A 23,103-nucleotide genomic window follows, 5' to 3' on the forward strand; every position below is an offset into this window, starting at 1 on the left:
TCAGACTCAAAGCAGGTTTTGACCTAAATCTGTCCGGGCCAAAAACTGGCTCAAAAATCAAAAATAATTTATTTAGGGGGTATTTTTCTGCAGACATAATTTTTTAAAGTCCCGTGCCCATGTTCATGGCACGAGAGAGTTTTTTATTATTATTTGTGTAAGGTTTCTGGTTTTTTTTTTCATGTAATTGATCCATTAATTTATATTATATTTTGATGTTACTGAATGTTACTGCATTTTTTTTACTCATCCATCCACTCCATTTTCGTGCCGCTTATCCTCACAAGGGTGTGGGAGTGCTTTTGTATTTTTAGATAACATCACAGAGGAGCAGCACGGTGGTGCAGCTGTATTGTATTGGCTTCACAGTTCTGAGAACCAAGGTTCAAATCCTGGAACCACCTGTGTGGAGTTTGCATGTTCCCCACATGCCTGCGTGGGTTTTCTCTGGGCACTCTGGTTTCCTCCCACACCCCAAAAACATCCATTAATTGGAGACTCGAAATTGCCCCCTAGGTGTGATTATGAGTGCGACTCTTGTCTGTCTGCATGTGCCCTGCGATTAGCTGGCAACCAGTTCAGGGTGAACCCCGCCTCCTGCCCAACGACAGCTGGGATTGGCTAAAGCACTCCTGCGACCTTCGTGAGGATAAGCGGCTCAGAAAATGGATGGATGAATATTAATAATTAGTGACAACAATGAAGACTGGGCGGCACAATGAAAGAGTGGTTAATACATGACCTTGACAATTCAGAGGTCGCAGGTTTGAATATGGGCTCTGGCCTTCCAGTGCTTATTGTGTGTTTTCTTCCCTTACTCCAGTTTCCTCCCACATTAAAAAACATGCATGTCTGATGAAAGGAAGATTCTAAGGCTTCGTTCACATTGCAGGACATGATGCTCAATTCAGGCTTTTTATTATATCAGATCTTGACAAAAACAAATGCAACTTCTACTGTTGTCCGAACAAGTCTGTGACGTCATACGCACGCGCAGGAAACAGGACGGCGCATTGCACAAGCGCACAACCATGTGGTGCCATATTTGCACAAGTAAATAGGTTTCGTCATGACACATTTATAGCAATTTCAAGAATTGTGTGCAACCGGAGTAGATATTTTCTGATATTTATCAGTTCTAAAGTATATTCTTTTCACCACTGACTGTTTTCTGCTCCTTCGTCTGTCAGATCTGTTTTGTCTAACAACGATAGTTATTGGTGCCTTTTGAAGACAAACGGGCCAGATGAGCGCGATGTGAGCGACCATTCAGCGAAGATGGAACGACATGTCAAATTCATCCTTTATCCAAGCCGCTTATCCTCACAAAGGTTACAGGAGAGCCAGAGCCTAGCCCAGCTAGCTTCGGGGGAAAGACGGACTACACCCTGAACTGGTCGGGAGTCAGTTGCAGGGCAGAGATCGACACCATCATTGAGCGGGAATCGATTTCACGCTGCCCGCACCAAAGTCGCCCGTGTGTACCACTACACCATCAGTGACGTGTCAAAGCATGTAATGATACCGAACGTGGGAGTTTGGTCTTATGACAGAGGCCTCAGTGTCGCTGTAGTGTCAGGCAGTGCATCACATGAATAGAAGCCCAAATACGCTGTTGCAGCCTGGCTAAACGAGATACCAGCAATGCATGTCCATTGAATATAAATCATAACTTTCTCATTTTTCAAAAGATTTTGAGGAGGCTGAAGTTTTGCAAACGTGTGATTGATATTGATATTAAGACAGATGATTTGAGAAAAGAGACCCAAAATATTCTTAAATATGAATAAATGATAAGGCTAATTTCCTATTCCCTTGATGTGATTGTCAACGGCATACACCATGAGTAGGCTGCCATGTTGTGTTTTTTGTGCTGTCGACAAACATGGAATGCGGCAAGATTTTACGCTTTCTACCTTTCGTTCCTTGAACACAGTGAGTTTGTGCGCCAAATGATATGTGCTAATGAGTGGTTTGTCCATCCATCCATTCTCTTCACCTCTTATCCTCACAAGGGTCATGGGTGTACTGGTGCTCATCTCAGCTAACTGCGGACCGGACACAGGGTACACCAAGAACTGGTCCCTCAGCCAAACACAGAGCACATATAAGCAAGCGAACATTCACATTCACGCCTACAGACAATTGAGTTTTCAATCAAACCTCAATAAAACTCCACACAGGCAAGGCCGGATTTGAACCCAGGTCCACAGAAATGTGAGGCAGATGTGCTAATAAGTTGTGTTTATTTTCCCAATTGGGAGGCTGTGAATGTGTGAATGAAACGTGCAGGATCCAGTACATCCAATAAGGTCAAGAAGCACAACAAAATTATTAAGTTGTGTGTGTGTGTTGGCACCCACTAAAGGGCGCACTCTGAAGGTATCACTTCCACTGGGTGGACTTAATTTTGTACAATTTCCCATTCTTCTTTTACAACTATCCACTGTCTAACATTGGGTGTTAAAAAATATAAAAAAATAATTATTGACTTGACTCAGTGATGTAAACGAGTTGGAAATGTGGCGACAAAAGTGGTGATTTTTTTTCATTTTTTTTTTGTTCTTGGCCTGGAATGTCTCCACCTCCTCATGTTTCTGGGTCAGTTGAGTACAACACGCAACAGGCAGGGCGGAACTGCAAGAGTGCGTCGAAGCGAGGTGGACGTTTGGCTCTGAGTTCTGACACCCAAGTCGAAGTTTAAGCGTGGTGACGTGCTTGGCCCTTTCTTTTTGACGTGCCCCGAGTACTCACGGACATTGTCGTGGCTTGTTTAAAAGGCAGTTTGGGGTTCCGTTTGAACTTCTTTGACGATTTTGCCCTCGACTTTTTTTTTCTGACGACAAGGGAGGCGACGGAGGCAGCTCTCGGCAGCCATCTTTGGACCTGCCTTGCCTGGGAGTGGGATTCGACCATTCTGGCAACCTCAGTCACTTCCAAGGGTGTGGATTGCTTTTCCTTTTTTTTTCTTTTTTTTTTTACGTAAATAAAACCAGTCGTCTTCATGTGGACGTAGATTGACAGCGCGGATCACTGCAATAATCTGACACGGTAATTCTGCTACCGGGCTAGGGGATGAGCAGCGAAGGAACACGATTTTTTGGGGGGTGAAAAGTGTTTTGAATTTCACGACATTTCTCCAGCAGCGCCTGAGAGCTGGCCTGTCAGAAGAGGGTGAGTTCCAAGCTAAGTTGGCTAAGCTAACGTAGCCAACATCCTCGTAGCTTTGGCTCCAAATGGCTCTCATCTGTACGAAAATGACTCAAAGGGTATTTTGTTGTCTGACCTCAGAAACGCCGAACTACACGATGGGATTTTAACATCAGGCGCATTGTTTTGACTGTTTTATCAAATGACACGTAACTTAATTTTGCTAACGTCGAGTTTGGTGCTAACATCACAGCCAACGCTGTCGAGGATATGCTCAAGACCACTACATTTTAAAGGGTTTGTAAAACAACTAAAGTGGGTTTACTTCGTCGAGAGACTACCATAGAAAAGTGACAAGGAAAAGATAATCTCGAAAGCTACTTGTGTTGCAACTTCACTGGGTGGGGTGGGGGTATTTGCTAACCACAGGTAATCTCGTTTAGCTAGCGATAATCGTTGGTCAAATAGGTTAGCATTATATCAGATATAACTGCGACATAGGTGGTTCGTAATGAGTGTTTTCACGCCTAAGTACACATGACCACCAAGATAGATATACTCTATTTAGAGGGTGGATAAATGTGTGTTGCAGGCTCAACTTTACTATAAAAACGTACGTGGTCCTTTGATTATGGGGGTTGTCTTGAAAGGGTATAGCATATTTAATTACAATGTCGACCAAATGTAAATATGCAGTCATTGTCTGCTCGTTGGTTAACATTATCTATGGTCGGTGGACTTCCCAGTCTACTTGATTAAATTGAATACAGCCATAGGATCCACACTTCCTGTAGATAAATGAATAATGAAGAGTAAAACATACGTCTTTACAGTACTCAAACGGCCCTCTGCCATTGTGTGATCAATAAAGTAGTTAATAGCATTTTACTACATTTCCTGACCTTACTAATTCCTTTTTAGGTCTCATTTATAGAGAGAGCCTTTTTCCATACGACTGTTGACTCCGCGGTAATTGCCCTATAGCTGTGTGAACAGGAAGTGGTGAGAAATGTGCTGCATGGTGAAGTCACAAATTGGGAATACCAAACCAGCTCAGTTGTCTTGTCCTGCCACATTCTTGTATGGGTGCGTGCTGTGGTGTGAATTTAAAAGGGGGGGGTGTCAGGCATAAAGGTATGAAGTGTCTTCCTTCACGTGTGTCTGCTGAGAATAAGCTCATGCAGTGTGACGACAAAGCGCATTCACCCCATGAAGATTGTGGTGAGAAACAATGGGAATAAAGAAGCACAGTCACTTATGTGGTAATGAGACCTTGAAGGAGACATTTTTGTGCTTTTTGTTACACACAGTATAAACCAGCTCCCAGCTATCTTAATATGCCTGTTTCGTGCTTTAGTCAAGAATTCTAGAAAATTATAGACTTGTTTGAGGGGCGGACGCGTCTCTTAACGTGAAACAGCCCACATACATCGCAGCTAATGGCAAGCTCACTTTTCATTAGAATGACAACCCAGTGGGCAAAAAGTGTATATTGGTCCTGGGTAATGGCTTTCTCCACGGTGAGTGTTCATGGTGGCCAGCTGCTCGCTTCTTCTAGGAGAAGCTGAGCCCAGAATGTGGCAAACAAGTGAGCGTCCAAGATAACGAAAGCATTTTTGTGGCACATGAACCAAACACAAGATCCCATGGTCTGCCCCACATCAACTTCAAGGAGCAATCAAGTATGTGTCGTTCATAGAAGCTTTTGACGTGATTCCTTGTGGTTAATTAGTCACACTATTTCCATGACCGTGGGACTCGCTCACAGATGCATTTCCACAAATTGGCTGATATTCAAGATTTACTTGGTTGTCTTACACTTGATTTGTCAGCAGGCCCTGACTCCAGAGACCCAAGTTTTTAAGTGGAAACAGTCTGTTTTCCATAATGTGTTATTTAATCTATGGCCATAGCTTGTTGCATCTGTGTGTAATTGCGACTTGTTCAGTGTTAGCTGACAAAAATATGTCTGCTTTAGTTGCTTCTCCCAGGCAAGCAAAAAAGTCTTGTGACTCCCGCCTCGACTCCGCATCTGCTTGCAACTGATCATCTAAGCTACATTGGACTAAGTGAGCCTCTTTTGGTGATATTTTACAGTCTACATCTGTATGGCAGTAGCGAAAGACAGCATAAATAGCCCAGCGTCAACCAGATGAAAGTTTCAACGTGACAGAATTTGTTGACCTCAACGACATTCTGCTGCTCTATGTAATTTAAACAGAAGCGAGAGAAACCCACATTTCCCGGCTAGCCAGCATGCAGTTCTTTTCTCATGTGAATGTTTGTCTCCCACCCAGAACCAAAGTGGGTTACATGTAAATATTTTTATAAGGTAAATACCCTGCACTTGACAATACAACAATCACTACCCTGTTATATACTTAAAGACGTGTTTTCCAGGAGTGTACAGGTTTGACAAGATGTCCCGTCACTGGAATGGTTTGTCTCAGTGAGGCAGTGTGGTGTCACTTTGGGGCCTTTTGTCAGGGGGTGACATTGGTCTGTCCGCATACCACTGGCAGCGGTGGTGTGAGGTGAGGTGAGGGTTTTCAGGACACAGTCCTTCTAATCTCATGACTGGAGTTGCTTAGTTGCCACCATGGCAACCGACTTATCTTGTGCTACCCCAGGATGTCCTCCACCCTTGAACTAGACACTGCTGTTCCTATTAACGTTTAGTTTAGTTACTTTTCTTCTTCTTTAAAGGTCCTCTTCCATTCATTTTTAGTTTTTTTTTTAAATCATTGGTGATATTGTTTCATTTTGGGTTAGAAATTCCCCAAATATTTTTTTCAAGCTATCTAGCTAGCTCTGATTGAATTCCTCATCGCCTCCATTTTAAATATGGCAATAGCTAGGCTCTGATTGGTCCATATCATTGTGTCTTCATGCATGTAGAAGCATGTGGTGGCCAAGAATTCATAGCGACGATGTGTCCCTGAATAGGCCCACTAATAAGGAAGGTGATGTGAAAAGGGACATGGGTGAATATTAAAAAGGAGCGGGATATTTTGAGTTTATGCTCTTCTCTCATTTGTTAAAATCAAACCTGCAATGATCATAACTGGCAACAATGAATTCAAGCTTCGCTATTGCATCTGTTGTTATCCCATACAGTATGTTTTGACATAGTTTTAAAGCATAACATTGTGTACTTTGTATAATAGACTATTTGTATGGCTTCGAAGCTGCTGAGAGTCAATGCCTGGAAAAACCCTGTTGTTGTTCAGATGAGTTGAGTGTGTTGGGCTCAACCATAGAGTGGGGAAGTACTTGAATAATGAGATAAATTTTTATGTCACAAAAAAAAAAAAATCCTAAATCTGATCTGGGCATTTTGCCTTATGCATTGTCTTCTTAGCTCTAGAGAGAGACAATGACAGAGTATCCAGAGAGGAACTGTGGTACTGCATGCAGGAGCCTCAGGTAGCAGAGAAGTAGTCTTTTCCAAATGTATTGCAACAGCAAGATCATTTCCTTTGTTTGTTGTTGATATTTGGTTGTCAGATCAAAAGAATGTCAGGCAAAAGTTTAGAATTCAACTTTTCATTTCATGGTATTTACATCTAGATGTGGTAAACAACACAGGACTGACCACTTTTTCAAGGGAGCAAAATTATTGGAACATGTGACTCATGGCTGTTTGTAGTTGTTCAGGTATTGCCTTTCATATAAATAGCTTCAACATAGTGCATTTTGTTGCCTTTGTATTTCACCTGTGAAAACTGCATTTGCTGACGGCAAATATGAAGACTAGAGAACTGTCTATGGCAGAAAAGCAAACCATTTTGAGGCTGAGCGAAGAGGGAAATTCAATCAGAACTATTGGACAAACATTAGGTGTAGCCAACACAACAATTTGGAATGTCCTGAAAAGGAAAGAAACTACAGTATTAGTGCTGAGAAAACAGGTTGCTCAAGGCTTTCAACAGTAGTTTGAGATGAACATTGCAAGAGCTGTGAAGAAACACTCAAAAACAACAGTCAGTAGCATCACTGCCAACCTCCATAGGGCAGGGGTGAATGTATCACAATCCACTGTTCAAAGAACTTTGCGAGATGAAATATAGTACACGCCATAGTGCAAGAAGTGAATCCATTGGGAAAAAATAATCAGAAGGCCAGATTAGATGGTACACTACAGAGATGGGCCACAAAAGTTTTGGAGCAAAGTTTTATGGACTAACGAGATCAAAGTTAACTTCTAGCGAAGTGATGGAAAGATCAGAGTATGTAGAAAGGCTCTTGACATTCAGATAAAAGGAATAAAAGTGCTCGGTCCATGAGTTGTTGAACACATCTAGATGTAAATACCATGAAATAAAAGCTAGAATTCTGAATTGTCTCTCATATTCATCTTTTGATCTGAAACACAATCGTTTTGAGTATATTGTACAGAAAAAACAAAGGAATTGAGCTTGCCATTCTAATAGTTTTGGAGGGGACTGTGTGTTAAAGTAATACAGGACTTGTATGAAAGCAGCTCAACAGTAGTGAGGTGTTCTCTGTGAGTGACAAGTTTGTGGTACAGGTGGAACTGCATCAGGGATAAATCCCTGAGCTCCTTCCTGTTTACAGTTGTTATGGATGGGTTGACAATAAGGTTAGACTGGAATCCCAGTGGACTATGATGTTCACAGATGATCTTGTGATTGGAGTGATTAGGTGGTTAGGAATTACATCCAAGCTCTTACATTTACTCAGGTAACATTTGGAATAAATTGTACTTGACAGTATAGTTTTAATGAGAGATTTTTTTTACTTTTTACTCTATCCATCAATTTTTTGAGCTGCCTCTCCTCACGACGGTTGCGGGAGTGCTGGAGCCAAACACAGCTCTCATCAGGTGGGCGGTAGGGTACACCCTTAACTGGTCACCAGCCAATTGCAGGGCACGTGGAGACAGACAACAGTCACACTCACAATCACACCTACGGGCAATTTAGAATCTCCAATTAATGCATGTTTTTTGGGACGTGGGAGGATACTGGAGTGCCAATGGCGGAGCCGGGATTTGAACCTCGGTCCTCAGAACTGAGGCCAATGCTCTACAGCTGCTCAACCGTGCCGCCTACTCTTTACTTTTGAGTTTATAAGAAGAAGCAGTACTTAGAATGCTCTACACGGTGCTCTACCTTTGGTTGATCAATAATTGTATGCATGATGACTGGCTGCGAATAGCATTGTTTTCACGATTCAGACCAAGTGTGTGATCAATTGTTCACAGAGGGTAAGGACTGACTTACTGAAGGACTTAACAATACTTGGCCTAAATAATAATTATAAAAAAACATTTACGATGAAAAGTGAGAGCTCTAAAATTCATCTCTGAGCTGGTTGATGCTGCATGAGTGACGTCCTGTAGTAAGAAAAAGTTTTCTTTATCAAAGTCACTGTTGTGTTTGTGTGTCTTTGCACACACATCACTCTCTCTCATGTTTACCAACACATGCACACACACTGTTTCTTTCATGGACAGAGTCGGCAGCGTAGTTAGAACGGTGTGCTTGTTTGCGTTTAGGAATTTACTGTATCGTGTTGGCATGTCAACACTTAATTGGTGATATAATGTGACTTCAACTACACTAATATTTAAGTTATTGCTTCATGTGGATGACAACATTCTGTAACGTGGTGTACATTACCAAATAATGGCCGATGTTTTTTTTTCCCATGAATAAGTGATATTCCTGCCAATTGCCAGCTAAGTTACTTTTTTCCAACTTATTTTTTAAATTAAGTAATCGGCAAAGTAAATAAGTTATTTTTAAGATCAAGTAATTGGGGAAGTAAGTTCCTTTTTCAAGGTAATTCTTGCATACTGACGCATCAAAATTACCATGCCATTTCAAACCACGTCAGTTTCCTGAAACACTCTTATAACGCAAATGGAACACTGTGAAAAAAGCAGTGCGGGCAATAGTAAATGGTAACATACTCTAGTAATTTTTTTCATCACCTGCATTTATTAATGAGGGGTTTAGAGGCATTTTGACTGCTCATTACTTATTTTTGAGAAAATTGACCAGAGATCGTGCCAACTTGTAACATTGCTTCCAAAAGCACTTAAAATATGAACAGATACTGGCTTCAACTGTTGCAACTTTTGCAAAATAGCTTTTGTGATTTATTTATTTATTTTTTCCTCTTTTTTTGTCTTTCAGTGGTGACCACATATGACACAACTGTCCTGCAGATGAGCCATTGGTGGGGGCTTTTTAGTCGCTGTCGCAGACCCACATAGTTTGGCGGCAGTGGCACCCCCACCATCTCCCCAATATGCCCAACAGCAGTCGGACGGGGAGCCTTAAGGACCCCGAAATTGCTGAGCTCTTCTTCAAGGAAGACCCAGAGAAGCTCTTCTCAGACCTGCGTGAGATAGGACACGGCAGCTTTGGCGCCGTTTATTTTGTGAGTATTTGCCTGTGTTCAAGTCTGGGAAGCTAAAGGATTTTTTAAAATTCACATCACTGTATTTCTGCCAATAGAGTCCCAGGGTGTTGATTGACAAAATAAAGATAACTACTGTATTTTGGGAAAAAAACGTTTTCTACACATTTTATTTTTTTGATCTGGAAAAAAAATATTTGCCCGTCTTTCTTTACTTTAAATGGAACTCTTGACGACTTGCGTTATGAAAAAATGGTTTAGTCTGCAATGGCTGCCCACCCGTCAAGTGTGAAATTAAACAACCAAATAAAGCTTTTGTAAGCATCTTATATCTGAAAATAACAGTAACATTACTCTACAGAGATAATTTAGGTAATAATAATCCCCAGACCTACTTCCTCCACCCATGACTAGGCTGCATGCAGGTCCTCCATTTTTAAACAATGACTGAAATAGTGGTCATTGTCAAGGCAATAAAGTACGCAAAGCTTTGTGTCGTCAGACTCACATTAGCCTTAGATCAAAGCATTATTTGCCTTAGCCTTTGTTTGTGGTATGTACTAAAATGTTTGGCAAACGTTTCTGTGACTGGCAAGGAGTATTGGTTTGGATTTGTCTGCTTCATGTCCACATTAATTGCCAAGTGTTATACTGTGGTCATGAAGTGCCAACCCCACGATTGATAATACGATCGATAACTTTACTGGGTTTATGGCTGCTCTGGTTAATTTTCTTCTTATAGAATGCAGATTCATGGCTCAAAACAGCTTTGCCTTTATCATGGTAACGGAAAACTGGACTTTCAAGATCACCCTGCAGAAAAGTGTACTTACTTACTGGGGTATTTTTGTGTAAAATACTGTATTGAGACACCTGGGAGATATTTTAAAGCAATTTATTTTCAGAATGGCATCTTTTGAATGGTCACTATTTATTATTCTAACAACCATAAGTTAAGTTTTTTGTTGTTTTCAATTCTTGTAGAAGAGGGAGTTCTGTCCGACAGTAGTGCAGATTCAACCCAAACATATACATGCTGGTTACATATTATGGTATACCCTAATAGAAGGCTGCATCAAAACGTCTTTTTCAGAGACATAAGGAAAAATAAGAACCTTAACATGCACACATGCTTTACATTCTTGGCAAATGCTCAATGTTCATTATCCACTCATGCAGACTAAAGAAATAAGGTACTGAGAATGGGGTAGTTACATCATTGTCCCATGTGCTTTGTCATTCAGGCACAGGATGTGCGAACAAGTGAGGTGGTGGCCATTAAGAAAATGTCCTACAGTGGAAAGCAGTCCAGTGAGGTACTATTCCCCAAAGTTGTTAACCACAGTCATGTGGCTTTGGGTTTGGTGTGACTTATCTTCCTTTCTCACACACACACTCCTCAGAAATGGCAAGACATAATTAAAGAAGTGAAATTCCTACAGAGAATACAACACCCAAACAGCATCGAGTACAAAGGATGTTATCTGCGAGAGCACACTGCTTGGGTAAGAAACAAAATGTGAATATTAACAGATTTGGTGGGGTTATGGATGTGTGTGATGAGACTATTATCCTTGTGTTTTAGCTGGTGATGGAGTACTGTTTAGGGTCTGCTTCAGATCTGTTAGAGGGTGAGTTAAAGTTGAGCAATGTTTACATAAATCCGTTTATTTATTTTTTTTTGGGGGGGGGGTTCATGGGTGCTGGTCATTTTCTTTTACCTTCTCCAGTGCACAAGAAACCACTACAAGAGGTTGAAATTGCTGCAATTACCCACGGTGCTCTTCAAGGTTTGGCCTATCTTCACTCCCACAACATGATTCACCGGTGAGTGTTCGGGAGCCTGTTGTAATGGCCTCGGGCTTTCTGTCTTCTCCACTGTTATCGACATTAACCCACCCGCCCTCACTCGTGTGTGTTTGACAGAGATATCAAGGCAGGAAACATCTTGCTGACAGAGCCAGGCCAGGTCAAACTTGCTGATTTCGGCTCGGCTTCTATCGCCTGCCCTGCCAACTCCTTTGTTGGGACGCCATATTGGTATGCTGACTAACGCAAATGTTGTACACCACTCACATTTTGTATAAGAAATCACAATTTATGTTTTCATTTGCATTTAGGATGGCTCCAGAGGTGATATTGGCTATGGACGAGGGCCAGTATGATGGAAAAGTGGACATCTGGTCTCTGGGAATAACCTGCATTGAATTGGGTATAGTCACTGACCTGAACTAATATTTCATTAAGATTCTATAATTTAGCTTTGTGTGTGTATGTGTGTGTGTGTGTGTGTGTGTGTGTGTCGTTTGTAGCTGAGAGGAAGCCTCCACTGTTTAATATGAATGCAATGAGTGCCTTATACCACATAGCACAGAATGAGAGCCCCATGCTGCAGTCCAGTGAATGGTGAGTGGCACTTTTGTTTTCGTTTTGATACCCTAGAAAGAAAAATACGGTCCCAGAAAGTAACTGTTTGAACATTGTATTCCCACATTTTAGGACTGATTATTTCAGAAACTTTGTAGATTCTTGCCTTCAGAAGTGTCCCCAAGATAGACCAAACTCTGAGGAGCTTTTAAAGGTAAGTACTAATAAAGTCACTTTGGCATGGAATTATCATTATTTCCCATGACAGTAACGTGATTTCTCTTTCCTCTATAGCATGCGTTTGTCCAGCGTGAGCGTCCCGAATCGGTTCTAATAGACCTAATAAATCGGACAAAAGATGCAGTGCGAGAGCTGGACAATTTGCAGTATCGCAAAATGAAGAAGATTCTGTTCCACGAAGCGCACAATGGTCCCACAATTGAAGCTCCGGATGAGGAGGAGGTAACCGTTGCATCCTTTTCTATAGTTGTCATTGTAGTATAAAAAGCATTTGTTCTTGACATCGTACACATTGTTTTATTTTAGGAGCCAGAACACACAGTGGGCAGAACTGGAACAGTAAACAGTGTGGGGAGCAACCAGTCTATTCCCAGTATGTCCATCAGTGCCAGCTCCCAGAGCAGCTCAGTCAACAGCCTGACGGATGCCGGTGACGATAAAGGAGAGGTGGACATGGAGGGAGACCACACCGTTATGTCTAACAGCTCTGTCATACATCTCAAAACGGTAAAACAAGTCTTATGGCTTTGTCAGTTCTACTTATATCGTAGCGTATTCACGGTTGTTGAAATCAATCTGATGACTTATCCACGGTACTTGAACTCAATTTTTAAAAATTATTTCTGGCTATTTAATGTCAAATAACTTATGTACCAATATCTAGAACAGTGATTCCCAGCCACTGTGGTGCGGTAACTCATTTTACAAAGTTCTGGTGTGCCACGGGAAATGATAAAATTTCACTTAAATGGTCAAAATATTTATTTATAACAAATAATGTACCTTTGTCCATCTATCCATGGTAGAGCCATATAAAAGACAAAACAAATGCTTTTCTACGTGATGGCAGTGCATAATTGACTTTTTTTCAACAAAAAATACAAATGAGATTGTTAAATTATACATTTTCAAAATGGAGTAGGAAGAAGTAAAACTTAATACTCCTGTCCCGTTCACATAGGAGTGGGGGGATATATTGAACACACTCGATATATCACGGGTTGTTGCACATGAGATGTAAAAATGACTATCCCAACTGTTGAATACAAATCCTCGTGTAATGTTTTCTTTCACTCTCTGCTGGAGTTCTCACAGTAAGCAGCACACTCCCCCGCCCATCCGGATTACCCCTGTATGGATGTGTTTTTGTATCATTCTAAAACTGGGAATGTTCAAAAATCCAACTGAATAGTGTGCTTATATGTTAATTCATGATATCGGTGTCACTTTAAGAAATCAAAGGGCTGATTTTAGCATTTATATAATTTGTTAGAAATCAGAAAATTGAGATACATATCACAAAACAACCTAAAAATAACTATTTTGGTTTTGGATCATATTAAGCAGCCCTATATAGACATAATACAAATGATTATGTATGTGAGTAACTGCAGTACGTTTGATTTAAAGAAGAAGTGGGGTTAGGGGGGCATCAAGTACAACAAAAGTAATAAAAAGCGCCTATGCCCATATACTACTATATGAATACAAAATGTATTGTTCGATATAATGTCAAGTGAAAGTTGACTTTAAAATGAAATTGAGTATTGGTGCGAAATGGCAAGCCCTGAAGGCTGACTGTGAGGGGCAAATCATGTCGCACCCAGAACCTGCACATGGGATATATTTGAGCGGCAGTCACAAGGGCAACCATTTTGCCATGAGAAATCTTTAGGTCTGTCACGGGAAATTCTCCAATTTCACTGTACTGAGTGGAAATTTGTTTATATACTTATTATTTACTACAAATAATGTCTATGCCAGTGATTTATAGTGACAGGCAGAAGAATTCATAGTGACAGGCAGAAGAATTCAATCTTTTCCTAAATAAAGTACAATTTAACCACTGTTTGTATTGACACCTTGCCTTACAGGTTAACTGGTAAGAGGGAGTTCATATCTCAAGTTATGTATGTAAAATGTGCCTTGGCTCAAAGTTTATAAAACGCTGTATTAGATTATGCCTAGTTTTCATTTTTGTGAAAGCAATCATCCATTCGGTGACGAATAGTTCTCTTGCTTTCAGGAAAAATCAGCGTACAAGAAAGATTCAGAACCTCACGTTCGATCAACTGAGCCTCAGTCGCAATCTACCAACACCCCAAGGCCAAAACGGAACCGAGAACACTTTGCGACAATACGCACAGCTTCAGTGGTGATTACCTCTACTGTCTTGTTTTGAATCAGTGAAACTATGGAAAACCTTTTGAGCATTTGATATCCAAGTAAAAGTCCTTTGTCCTCACTCGGAACAAAATTCAGCTCATCTTATTAGTTGTACCAGGAAAAAGTTTCCTTATCAAACTGTTGAATTCCAATGAAAAAAAACAAATCGTGAATAAGAAGTTTCAGAGTCCAATTGAAACAAATGAAATCACATTTTATTCTGACAGAAGATGCAATGAAATGAAGTCATCCAGCCACGTCCTTTTACTTGCACTCCCAGTTGGACTTACTGCGGATGTGCAGTTGTACAGTAGCCACTAGGGGTGCAATGATAGATTTTAAAAACAATTGGATTTGTATCATGATTCGTTGTTGCTGATTCAAATCAAGGAAGACGTTGGTTCATCGAGGACGATATGATCCGAAACAGTACAGTGGTTTACTTGGAAGATTTAATCATGTAGCTAGAAATGTTGCTAGTAGTGGAGATAACATGGCTAGTAAGACTGTAGTGTGTTGAATTGATAATTCTTATTAATAAGAACAAAGAAAGTGACTGTACTAGTATAATGGATCCTATCCTATATTTAAACGACAATAAATGCTCAAGCATCTTTCTATAGTGGAAATACCATGAGCTGTTGTTAAAATATTCAAGCTTTTGGTCAAATGTTCTACCTCTCCTGTGTTCACCAGCTCACACGGCAGATTAAGGAGCATGAACAGGACTCTGAATTAAGGGAGCAAATCTTGGGCTATAAGCGCATGCGGCGGCAGCACCAGAAACAGCTGATGGCCCTGGAGAACAAGCTAAAAGCAGAGATGGATGAGCACCGACTCCGTCTGGATAAGGAGCTGGAGAACCAGAGAAACAGCTTTGCTCAGGAGATGGAGAAGCTGATCAAGAAGCACCAAGGGTCCATGGAGAAGGATGTATGCCTTGTTTAAGAATTTCAATGTCACCCCCCCCCCCAACCACACACGCACACGCACACACACACACACACACACACACACACACACTTAACAGGGCTGATGTGTCTTGTCTTTCAACAGACAAAAGCCTTTAGCAATGATGAGAAGAAATTTCACCAACACATCCAGACCCAGCAAAAGAAGGAACTCAACAGCTTCCTCGAGTCGCAGAAACGGGAATACAAACTCCGCAAAGAACAACTGAAAGAGGTGATGAATCATCCCCATTTTCTTACTGTAAGGTGTCCTCGGTTTACGGCTGTCCTAATATAGAAAGTTTCAGGGTTACGAATGACGTGCGGTGTAACTAGTTTATGCAGCAGGGTAAAAATACATAGTCATGCGACACAAGAATGTTCAATTATAGCACTATTTCCTGTTTTTCATTTGATTGCTTAGTGTGTGGTCGAGATGTTTTTCATACAAAGATTTATGGTATATTATGACATTTGGAGGTTACAAACAGCACCCTGTGAACCAGTTTGTGCAGCGCAATTAGATTCTCGTCACGTGGTACAACACTCCCAAGAAACGGTTTTGTACGCATATGTGTGTACTAATAGCGACTACGGTCTTTTCGGACTACACATTTGGCTTGCATCACTATTGTAGGAATGGAAGTCATTCGTAGAATGGTGGTCCCCTGTACCGTTAAAAGTGCAAACCTGTCAGTCACACAGATTCTGTTAATGACGGTCACCTATAATGCGATTCCCCCTGAAGGAGCTGAATGAAAACCAATCTACACCCAAGAAGGAAAAGCAGGAGTGGTTGTCCAAGCAGAAGGAGAACTTCCAGCACTTCCAAGCAGAAGAGGAGGCAAACCTGCAACGCCGGCAAAGGCAATATCTAGAATTGGAGTCTCGCAGGTTCAAACGGAGGATCTTGATCGCTCGCCACAACATCGAGCAGGATTTAGTCCGGGAGGTCAGTACTCACATGTGTTCTCTGTTTTTGTTTTTAAATTTATTTTAATTTAAATATTATAATGTTATAATATTAATTTAAAAGTCTGTTATTCAGTATTCACTGATGCTTCTTGTTTAATTTATTGACAAACTTTTGACTCATCCATCCTTTGATTTAAAATCTCAACGCCTCAGTATATGTTAGAAACAAAATTGAACTTCCTGTTCCTATGCTTTTGCCAGGGACTGTACTTAACCAATTCAGGTCTCGGGTCAGGTATTAGAGCTTGAGACAGTGAGAAATTAGACATAGTGTGTTAACTCTAAATTGTATATGCGGGAATTACTCTGATTTATCTGGCTTTTGTCTTTGTACTGATTTTCTTCCCCCATGTACACAATTAAGGAGCTGAACAAACGTCAGACCCAGAAGGACCTGGAGCATGCCATGCTCCTGCGGCACCACGAGTCCATGCAAGAGCTGGAATTCCGCCAGCTCAACACCATCCAGAGGACGCGGGCTGAGCTCATCCGCCTCCAGCACCAGACCGAGCTTACCAACCAGCAGGAGTACAACAAGAGGCGGGAGAGGGAGCTGAGGCGCAAGCACGTTATGGAGGTTCGCCAGCAACCCAAAAGCCTCAAGGTGAGAAGTGGCGCCGTTGTGGCCGTGTACATAGCAAACACAATTTTCAAGGTTATCTTGCATTTGTGCATGAGCCAAACTTCAGTCAAAGCATCGACGCGGAATGTGCCGTTGTGCTTTCCCTCGCACAACACAAACGTCGTTCACACCGTGCGTCATGTGAAATGTCACCTTTTTTTTGTTGCTCTTATTATAACACAATATGACTCCCAAGAAAAAGAAAAGTGCTTTTAGGAAGCGTAATTGTATGATTGTTGTTGGGGAAAAAAACTTCAGAGTTGAATTTGTTCCATGCCCAAGCTTGTAACGAGTATTCCTTGTACAGCGACAATGGAAAGTATTCAGACACCCTTAAGCTGTTATATTGCAACAACCATTTGCTAAAATCATTTTTTCCCCACTCAATTTACACAGCACTCTATATTGACAGAAAAAATTGAATTGTTTCCAGTTTCGGTAATTTATTTAAAATGAAAAATAACTAAGTGTTTAGACCCTTAGATCAATATTTAGTAGACACCCTTTTGAGACAATGCAGTCATGAGTCTTTTTGGGAATGAGGCAACAATTTTTTCGCACCTGGTTTTAGGGATCCACTGCCATTCCTCCTTGCAGATCCCGTCCAGTTCTGTTTGGTTGAATGGTGAACGTGATGGACATTTTCAAGTCTCTCCAGAGATGGTCAGTTGGATAAGTCAGGGCTCTGGAAGGGTTTCTCCCGTCCCAAATATCTTCCAATTAAGGATAAGGGAGGCCACTGTGCTCTTAGGAACCTTAAGTACAGTATTATTATTTATTATTGCTATTATTATTATTACTATTGTAATTTCCCAGATCTGTGCCTTGCTTATCTGCCTTCTCATTTGCTATAAAATGCACTGAGAGTCAACAATGCTGGACTCAAATTTAGGTGAAGAACCCTCTCAAGGATGATCAAAGGAAATGAACGGCACTGTAGTGAAATGTGTTACAACAAAGGGTCTGAATACCTTTGGTTGTGAGATGTCATTTTTTTTCTGTTTTTCTTTCAATACATTGTGGTGTGTGTAGATTAATAAAAAAAATAATTTTCCAAAGTTTCTGCAATCTAATTTAAAGTTTTAAGGGGATCTGAATACTTTGCCTGCTCATTATATATCAAATCAATTTTCCCCATTTTTGACATTTTTTAAAATGCGCGCATTACTGCAAATTATATTTCAATGGGAAAAATTGCTTCTTGAAACACATTAACTGATGTTTGACTATAATTCTAATTTGACAGTCCAAAGAGCTACAGATCAAGAAGCAGTTCCAGGACACTTGCAAGATCCAGACCAGGCAGTACAAAGCGCTGAGGAATCATCTCCTGGAGACTACACCAAAATCAGAGCACAAGGCTGTGCTTAAGCGCCTCAAGCAGGAGCAGCATCGCAAACTCGCCATCTTGGCCGAACAGTACGACCACTCCATCAACGAGATGCTGTCCACTCAGGCGGTGAGTACAACTGTCCTTTGAATATACAGGAAAATGTGCACGGTGTCAATTATTGGCACGTTGCTGTATTTTTCCCAACTAGGTACATGACCTTAAAAAGGCCATTCATGCTCAAACACCCTGAATTCAAACAAATTTTGCAAGGAAGACTGGGCAAAAATATTGAAATAGCAAGGACAATTCCTTTTTTTCCCCCCCTGTATACCAAAAACATTTGGGTTTGAGATCAAAACATGACAATGAAACAAAGGTCAGAGTTCCAGCTTTTATTTCAGGGCGTGTACATCTAGATATGCTAAACAACGAAGGAAAGACCGCCTTTTGTTTGAAGCCACTGATGTTTTAAGTGAGCAGAATTATTGGAAGAAGCTTTTCCTGGAGCACAACGCTGAGGTGGTGTTGTAACGACATAATCAAAAAATGTTATTGGTTGGAAAAATAAAGTTAACACGAACACAACAGTACAGTACTAATACAGTACAGTAACTAACTAATACAGTACATATGTGAAACAGTCAACAGTGTGGACAAGACCGTGCAAAACAAGGAAATGAGTGGGACAAGGGAAGTTACTGGGTGAGGGTTCGATGATGCGCAACCAATCAGCTAACGGGATAAAGCCACTCAAGCTCTCAGTGGTCGATGTCGCGCTGGGAACCAATCACGCGCCTTGTATCATATAATATGCTCAACTGGCAGATTTTGTATTTATTATTTGGGGTTAAAAAAAAAAAAAAAACACTGAAGTTGCAAAAAGTGAAGCGTGAAGTAGCAAGGGAGCCGTGTACATCCCCAGGTGTACCATCAATTAACCCACATGTCAGCTAACCTATCAGGAGCTTCCAAAGCCATAACCTCATCTGGGCTTTCCAATGTTCTTTAAAAACATAGTACTTATTGTGTATGTAAACTTTTGACCTCAAAGAAAATAATGCAAAATTGTCACAAAAATTCTCTCATTACTATGGCATTTTAAAATTAATTTTGGTGATCCTGACTCACCTGAAACGGGAGGGTTCTTTGATTTGACTTCAGACAGTGTGACAAAAACTTTAAATGTGTGTTTTTGCACAGTATGTAAACTTCTGGCTTCAACTATATGTACTGGCCATCAGCCAATCACGGTTTTCTGGACATTGGTATGGAAACCAAGCTGGTTTTTCATTTTTATTTTAATGAAATTGTCACTTTTATATTAAGTCCCTGTTAGCATGTCACTCTATGGGATCAAAATTTTAAAAGGATTGCCACTATTTGAGGAAACTCTTTTTTTTTTTTTTTTTTTTTTGCGAGGCTATTCAATCATAATTCAATGACTTCTCTCAATCCCCAGCTTCGTCTGGACGAGACTCAAGAGTCCCAGTGCCAGGGCCTTAAAATGCAACTTCAGCAGGAGCTGGAGCTTCTGAATGCCTATCAGAGCAAGATCAAGATGCAGAGTGATGCGCAGCATGACCGCGAGAGAAAAGATCTGGAGCAGAGGGTGTCACTACGCAGAGCCCTGCTGGAACAAAAGGTTATTTACTGTACAGTGAACCCACACTATTTGCTGCAGTTAAGAACTAAACTCCAATCCAAATAGTGAAAATGTGTAAGCGATGTAGCCAAGGCATCAGCGTTTTTGTATGAATTAAAATTATTTCAATAGTGTCAAGTTTAATTTACTTTGGTAATTCAGTTCCAAAAAGTGAATCTTATTGTCTTTGCACAGATACATAATGAAATATGTATCTGTGTATGTTTTTCTTTGAATTTGTAATTTTTAATCATATCTTACAGCAAACGAAAACCCAAAATTCGCTATCTCCAGGAACTAGATTACGTAACAATCTAGAAACAATGAAAAGTATTTTTTAAATGTAGAAATTAGGCAGGATTTTCCCAAGTGTTTCATGAATGTATATGATGTATGACTGGTGAAATAAATGGTATTCTACCATACTGTAATTTATCGAGATGTAGAGTGGTACCTCTACGTACGAAACTACTTTTTTTAATGCCGGAAGTCATTTTGTCACCTGAATTTTTCGTTAGAGACGTCCGTAAGTACAAGTACCACTGTATCTCTATATTAATTATCCATCCATTTTTTTTTTTAGCCGCTTATCCTCATAAAGGTAGCGGGAGTGCTGGAGCCTATCCCGGCTGTCCACGGGCAGGAAGGAGGGTACATCCTGAACTGGTTGCCAGCCGATAGCAGGGCACATGGAGACAGACAACAGTCGCACTCACAATCACACTTGGGGGCAATTTTGAGTTTCCAATGAATGAATGATATGGGGATGTGGGAGGAAACTGGAGTCCAAGGAAAAAAAAAACCCACGCAGGCACGAGGAGAACGTGGAAACTATTAATTTTCTAAACCATAAGTACATTGCAAGCAATGATCCCAAAGACTTCAGATAGAAAAGTATCTAAAAGACTAGAAATGCTTCAAAATATATTGTACATTTTGCGCTTCTTGTATCCTGGGACAGGATGTTATAAAGTGGAGGCGCCCTGATGGAGAATGAGTGACTCCACTTTGGATCTTAATACTGGAGTAGGTGACTCGCAAATGGGGTTCACTGTAGATTTTGCAAATTACTGGCTACGTGACTAGAGAACAATAGCGTGCTGTGTTTCTGACCCACCACTTTTTGTCTTTCAGATCGAGGAGGAAATGATGTCCTTGCAGAACGATCGCTTGGAGCGAATTCGCAGCCTGCTGGAGCGTCAAGCACGAGAGGTGGAGGCGTTCGACTCGGAGAGTATGCGCCTGGGCTTCAGCAACATGGTGCTATCGAACGTCTCCCCAGAGGCCCTTGGCAATAGCTTTCCTGGATCACCAGCAAATTGGGGCGTCCATTTTCAGCAAAACCAGCAGCACCCGTCTCCAGGGAGCTTTCACGGGTCACACTGGCGCGGCGGAAGCTTAGGTGCAGGGTCCAGCCGTCAAGCCAGCCATCGCCACTATCACTCCAGTCCCAGTGGGCCGCCCCCACCTCAGAGCTGGAGTCAAGGCATGCAAGGAGGTGGGACTCCACAGCCATGGGGCCTCCCATCAGTGGTCTCTCACATGTCCCGCAGCGGCGCTGGTGCACAGAACAGCCCTCAAGGCATGGGAAGGACACCGCCCGGTGGCCACGGCGAGCAGGGTATGAGCAGAAGTACCAGTGTCACCTCTCAGATATCCAATGGGTCCCACCTGTCCTACACATAAGTCCTGTGTCAGCGCACACAGATGTCAAGTCCAACAAAAAAAAAAAAAACAGCAGCAAAGAAATCTCCGCTCCATTTTCTTCTACTGTGCGCACACATATGGATGTGTAGTTGAATCGATGTTGCTCAGGTGAAAAGGGCTGTAAACAGGAGCAGCCCCTCTTTTGTCCCCTCTCACAGAAGCATACAATACAGGTTTGTTACTTTAGCAACTTGCGTGGCAACAAAAGTTTTCCTAATACATTTTTGTTTGTTTTTTTGAGTACATTGTTGTCATTAATAGCTCTTGCTCCCATTTTGCACATTAAGACACTGTCGAAAGCCTTCCCATTAAACAATTCATGTTGTACCTGCTCCAGTAGAATCCCCCCACCCCCACCCCCAACTTCCCCGTCTGTACCGATTGTGGTTGTAGACTGCGTTGTAATGCCAGCCTGTTGTGATGGACATTGAGATCCATTTAGACCACCACCAGCCAAATCCCATCGCAACCAAATAAGTATTTTTCTCCTTTCAGTCCAAGGCTACAAGCTTGATGACTGTGCCTTTTTAGCTTTTGTGAATGAAGATATAGGTCTTATATGTCAATACGTAATATGGTAAATACCCAAAGGGCCAGTTTAATCCGTAACAGTGCATCCCCCCCCCCCCCTTTCCCCCCATTTCAAAGAAGCCCTCCTGTTCACTTTACTTTCCTTCATGTTAAAATAGACGACCCATATTTGTAAACCGCGGTCAGACTACTTGTTTTAGTATTCTAAGAATCCTTATTTCCATAAGTACCAAATACATTCAGCTGTATACACAGTGGTGATGTGCCGAGCAGTCTGATTAACTGTGTGAAGTGGTGAGGAACGTGTAAATATTTTATTAGTAGTACTTTTTAGATTGGTAGTACTCTTAAGAGATGTGACATATCAATGTCCACCGTGACATGCTTGCCTTTAAAAACAATCAAAATCTAACATCTGGATTTTTATCAGTGCCTTTTTTTTAATTTTATTTTTTTAGAAAACTGCTGCCTTTTTAAAGCACTTTATGCTGAAATGCAAGATATTTTTAGAGTTAATATTTGACTATTTGAGGGAGGAAAGGAGGGTGGCTCAACTACCAGGTAGATGTGTTGTTGCGGTGTAGTACACGGCAAGCCTGGTACGTGCAAGGCTGAACCCACTTTTGTGGGCTGCCATTGTAGTTTTGTTCTCAAATCAAACTGAACAATTCAGGCTGGTTTTATGCAGATAATAGTCATGACCATGACAGCAGGCTGGGACTCCACATTACACCCTGGTTAGGTGGCAACACAAAAATGTATTAAAGAACATTGTTCATCAGAACAAAGACTGAATCTGGATTGCATGTGCACTTGCGAAAAAAACACGCAAGTGAGAAGATGAACAAATGTGACGTTGAGCACTTAGCCATTTCCTTTACATGTTCTGTGAGCGGCCTGCGTCGGCTGACAAAATCGTGACAGCATAGCTTTCAAACTCATTGGTTTCATGGACCCGCATGAGAGTGCTATTAGACTGAAAATAATAGAAATGTTTAGTCACCTCATGTTTCTACATGTACACCATTAC

General features: G+C 41.2%; 1 protein-coding gene across 5 annotated transcripts; it reads left to right on the forward strand.

Annotated features, from left to right (window-relative positions):
- The first annotated feature begins 2,491 nt into the window (after positions 1–2,491).
- On the forward strand, positions 2,492–21,782 carry taok1a (TAO kinase 1a). 5 transcript variants are annotated; one of them, XM_061826507.1, is made up of 21 exons: positions 2,492–3,051; positions 3,144–3,174; positions 9,315–9,561; positions 10,785–10,856; positions 10,944–11,045; positions 11,126–11,171; positions 11,271–11,367; positions 11,467–11,580; positions 11,661–11,752; positions 11,853–11,946; positions 12,040–12,121; positions 12,202–12,369; positions 12,454–12,654; positions 14,174–14,302; positions 15,010–15,246; positions 15,370–15,498; positions 16,012–16,215; positions 16,603–16,842; positions 18,107–18,319; positions 19,653–19,835; positions 20,970–21,782. In XM_061826507.1, the coding sequence occupies exons 3-21, from the start codon at positions 9,430–9,432 to the stop codon at positions 21,519–21,521; spliced, it is 3,087 nt and encodes a 1,028-aa protein (XP_061682491.1). In that variant the 5' UTR covers positions 2,492–3,051; positions 3,144–3,174; positions 9,315–9,429; the 3' UTR covers positions 21,522–21,782. The 5 variants fall into 5 exon arrangements, with proteins under 5 accessions (XP_061682491.1, XP_061682492.1, XP_061682488.1 ...); XM_061826508.1 differs by having other exon boundaries at positions 3,147–3,174; XM_061826504.1 differs by having other exon boundaries at positions 2,492–3,174.
- Positions 21,783–23,103: the final 1,321 nt, after the last annotated feature.

Source organism: Syngnathoides biaculeatus, chromosome 8, assembly GCF_019802595.1.
Source record: "Syngnathoides biaculeatus isolate LvHL_M chromosome 8, ASM1980259v1, whole genome shotgun sequence".
Lineage (NCBI taxonomy): Eukaryota > Metazoa > Chordata > Actinopteri > Syngnathiformes > Syngnathidae > Syngnathoides > Syngnathoides biaculeatus.

Coding starts and splice junctions, on each gene's coding strand:
- taok1a (XM_061826504.1), top strand. CDS start 9,430: ATGCCCAACAGCAGTCGGACGGGGAGCCTTAAGGACCCCGAAATTGCT. Junction 11,172..11,270: donor TGCTTCAGATCTGTTAGAGG/GTGAGTTAAAGT, acceptor TACCTTCTCCAG/TGCACAAGAAACCACTACAA. Junction 15,499..16,011: donor GCAAAGAACAACTGAAAGAG/GTGATGAATCAT, acceptor TTCCCCCTGAAG/GAGCTGAATGAAAACCAATC.